At 36.9% G+C, this 4088-nt stretch overlaps 1 protein-coding gene across 1 annotated transcript; it reads right to left on the bottom strand.

Moving 5' to 3' along the window:
• Positions 1-252: 252 nt before the first annotated feature.
• On the bottom strand, positions 253-717 carry LOC109172162. The gene has a single exon (XM_019321312.1). It carries the CDS (start codon positions 715-717, stop codon positions 253-255), a length of 465 nt encoding a protein of 154 aa, XP_019176857.1.
• Positions 718-4088: the final 3371 nt, after the last annotated feature.

Below are 4088 nucleotides of genomic sequence, written 5' to 3' on the forward strand. Positions count from 1 at the left end.
ACTTGCATGGCGCAATATGGCCCAACACTAATAATATAGCTCGTGTTGGGTCAAACTATACGCTCATCAATCATTATTGTTTGGATCATATTTCATATGTTCTAAAATAATGTACTTTTAGTATATTAATAATGTATATTGTATTCAGAAAAAATACATTATTTGAATACTGAAAATACATTATTTTGTATAATATACATTCAATACATAAATAATGTGCTTTTTTTTTTTTAAATAAAATTTAGAACTTTATTAAATCAAGAGTTCAATACAAGGAGGAATAGAATCAAACCAAGTAGTAGGACTAGTAGAAGAAGGAGAAGCTCTAGTCATAGCATAAGCGAGCTTATTCACTGACCTAGGGATAAAATGAATATACACTAAATCAAAGTGTCGTTTAAGATCAAGCCATTGACTAATGACACAACCCGCACAAGAGAAATCCAAAGATGAGCCATTGAGCAAATTACATACTATTTGACAATCAGAAAAGATGGCCACCTTCTGTAAACCACGTTCATTTGCCCAAGATAGTGCTTCTTTAATAGCTATGGCTTCCGCTAAATGAGCATCATTGAAACAACGAACCGGACCATTCTTAACTGAAATAAAGTTTCCATTGTTGCCCTTAATAACCACCCCATAGCTAGCAAGATCTTGATCTGGAAACACCGCAGCTTCGACGTAAACCGCAAAGCCATCGTGAGGAATCAACATTGTTTCTTTCACGCCATATATATATACCATAATCTAGCAACACATTGAAGTATAGAGGCCTTATCATCACCACTTAACAGCCGTGAAGAGAGCCAGCTTCCAAAATCTTCATCAGCAGCAGGCGAGTTGTTATGCCATGGAACCGTGTTCACCATGGTTGGTGAACACGGTTCCATACGACACCGTTTAGAGTGAGTGGGACTAACGGTGCCCGTAAGTGGCACCGTTAACTCCCACCACTCACATTTTTTTTTTTTAAATTAAACGCGCCATAGCGTTTCCGCTTCTCCACTACGCCATTTCACTTCCTCTCCATGCAACCTCCATCGCTCTGCTCTCTGGAACACCACTCTCGAGCTCTCTTCTATCGCTTCATCTTCCCCAGCCATTTCCTTCGATCACTCTCAAACACTCTGCTCCACAGCCATTCACCTCTGCTCTCGGATTCCTCGTTCTCGCATTTGTAAACCAAAATTTGACGTTCTCACGTAGCTATCAAAGTATACAGCCTCTCCATTGCTCATTCTCAACGTTCCTTCACTTGTATTACAGGTATTTTCGTGTTTATGATTTAGGGTATTTGTATTCTGTGTACATATTTCGAAATTTTGAAATGGGGTTTTGAATGTAATGTTATGAGCTTATAAATGTATATCTGTAGCATTATATACGTGTAGATTAACCATTATGAATTGATTCGTATATGGTTTTTACTGCTGTTTATTCACTTTCTATGCAAGCTTTGAATGTCCATAACGTCCATTCACTTATGTATTTTATGTCATGCAAATATGTATTTTATGTCATGCAAATATGTATTTTCTGTGTGAGATTATGAATTTTCTATTGTGCCTATGAAATTACATTTTTGCTGTTATGAACTTTCTTATATGTGGTTATGTATTTTCTGTTAGAGATTATGAATTTTCTCGTAGGAGAGTATGAATTATGTATTGTGAGTTGTCAATTTTATGTTCTGTAGTTATGAATTTTCTATGTTGCAGTTATGAACTTTCTGTTTTGGAGTTATGAATTTTCTGTCCTGAGGTTATGAATTTTCTTTGTGAGATATTATGAATTGTATGTTACTATACTATCAATTATATGTGACTGTTATTGATGGACAATATGGAATTATGGATTTTCTCATATGAGATTATGGATTCTGATCTATATTGCAGTTATGAACTTTCTGTTCTAAGGTTATGAATTTTCTGTTCTGGTATTATGAATTTTCTTTGTGAAATTATGAATTTTATGTTACTATATTACCAATTATGTGTAACTGTTATTGAAGGACATTATATTCTTTTCGGTAGAGCATGGCTGGATTTATTCGGCACTCCCCATCCCCCCTCTACTGAAATAAGGAATATATTTTCCTTCCATCAATCTATATTATATGTTGTATATGAGTTACTTGCTTTCTAACGTTTTTAATAAAAGCAATGGACACTGCTCAACGAAGGACAACACGCTCACAAACAAAGGCAGTCTTGAGCTCTCAAGCTGCAGAACCATCACAACCCTCACAGACGGCGGCTGAACACAACACTGCAGTCACCCCTACAACAAAAAGCAAGAGAAAACGAACAACACGGGCTGTACTTGACTCACAGGCTGCTCAACCATCCCAGCAGCACTCTGATGACCTGCTCGAGCAAGAAGTTATTAGAGAAAAGAGGTCAAAGCAAATAAATGACAGACATAGGGGCAACACAGACATTGGAGGTGATTGTGCAGAGGGGAGTTCTACTCCCTACTTCAGCACACGGATGGGACCAAAGACCATGTTTAGGCTTGTACAACAACTACTGCCAGAACAAAAACAAGCTGTCCGTGATATTGGATTTGGAGCCCTGTTGGACCTTCAATTGTGCGCAAATGAGTCACAATTAGTTCAGTATTTGATAGCCAACTTTGAGGTTTTCCAAACACATTTCAAGCTGGAGAACGACAAGCTCACAGTTGATGAAGAGGACGTTGAGTACACTCTTGGCATTCCAAGAGGAGAAAAGAAGGTTGTTGATGCCCCAAAATATGATGAACAGGGGACACCAGAATACAGGGCTCTCTTGAAAAGCTGGAGGGAACGGTGGAATATTAAGCTTGGTTCCCCAGTCACTACCCAGATGGGAGATGTCATAGTTCAGAGGGGAGATTCTGGAGATGACTTTAAGAGAGACTTCATGGTCTTGACTGTTTCGTGCATGATGAGGGGATTTCAGAACCGCTACTGCAACAACAGAATCCTCAACTCCTTGATTAATGTTGATGAGATAAAGGAGTACAACTGGTGTGGCTACACCTACAACTCTCTGATCAAGTCCATCGAGCAGTACAGGAAGAAAAGTAATAGCTTCTTTACTGGACCAATGACATTCATATTGGTAAGCTCTAGCTCCACTTATGAATCTTATGATATTCAGATTGTAGATTATATGTGTTAGATTATGAATTTTCCTCTATGTGATTATGAATTTTTCTCTATGTGATTATGAACTTTCCTCTATGTCTCAGATTATGAATCTTCCTTTATCTGATTATGAATTTTCCTTTATGTGATTATGAGTTTTCCTATATGTGATTATGAATTTAGAGTATGTGCTTATGTATTTTATGCTATTCAGATTTTATGAGAATTATGTGTCAGATTATGAATTTTCCTTTGCCAGTTTATGAACTTTCATTTACCAGTTTATGAACTTTCCTTTACCAGTTTATGAATTTTCCTCTATGTGATTATGAATTTTCCTCTATGTCTCAGATTATGAATCTTCCTTTATCTGATTATGAATCTTCCTTTATGTGATTATGAATGTTCCTTTATGTAATTATGAATTTTCCTTGTTATCATTATGAATGTTCTTATAGTATTATGCAATAATGAATCTCATAATAGAAAGTTCATAATTGCATAACATAAAATCCATAATATGATAGTTGAATATAATGTTCATATGGATTATGAATTTTCTATTATGATATTATGAATTTTCTGTAGTGTAATTATGAATTCTGTGATTATAACTTTTTTATTTTACCTTTTTGTTCAACATTGTAGCTATTCTACTTTGATCGGGTCCAATTCAAAGGAATGAGCATTCAAAGAACATATCCAAGCATTACTGCATGGACAAGTAAACTTGCACGGCAAAGGGTTTCCGCTGAGAAAAGGTCGGGCGGATATGGTAAAGGGAAAGTTATCCCTCGTATTGCAAAGCCTACTGCTGATTGTATCGCTTCTACTTCCGCCCAACCAGTCCCAACCATCTCTGTGCCGCCGTCTAGTGTTGATAGGGTCACGCGGGTTCTACAACGCCTTGCTGCTGATGTCTTGGAATTCGGTGAGGCTATGGCTGAAGTTGGCA

The sequence above is a fragment of the Ipomoea nil genome, unplaced genomic scaffold (assembly GCF_001879475.1).
Source record: "Ipomoea nil cultivar Tokyo-kokei standard unplaced genomic scaffold, Asagao_1.1 scaffold0415, whole genome shotgun sequence".
Lineage (NCBI taxonomy): Eukaryota > Viridiplantae > Streptophyta > Magnoliopsida > Solanales > Convolvulaceae > Ipomoea > Ipomoea nil.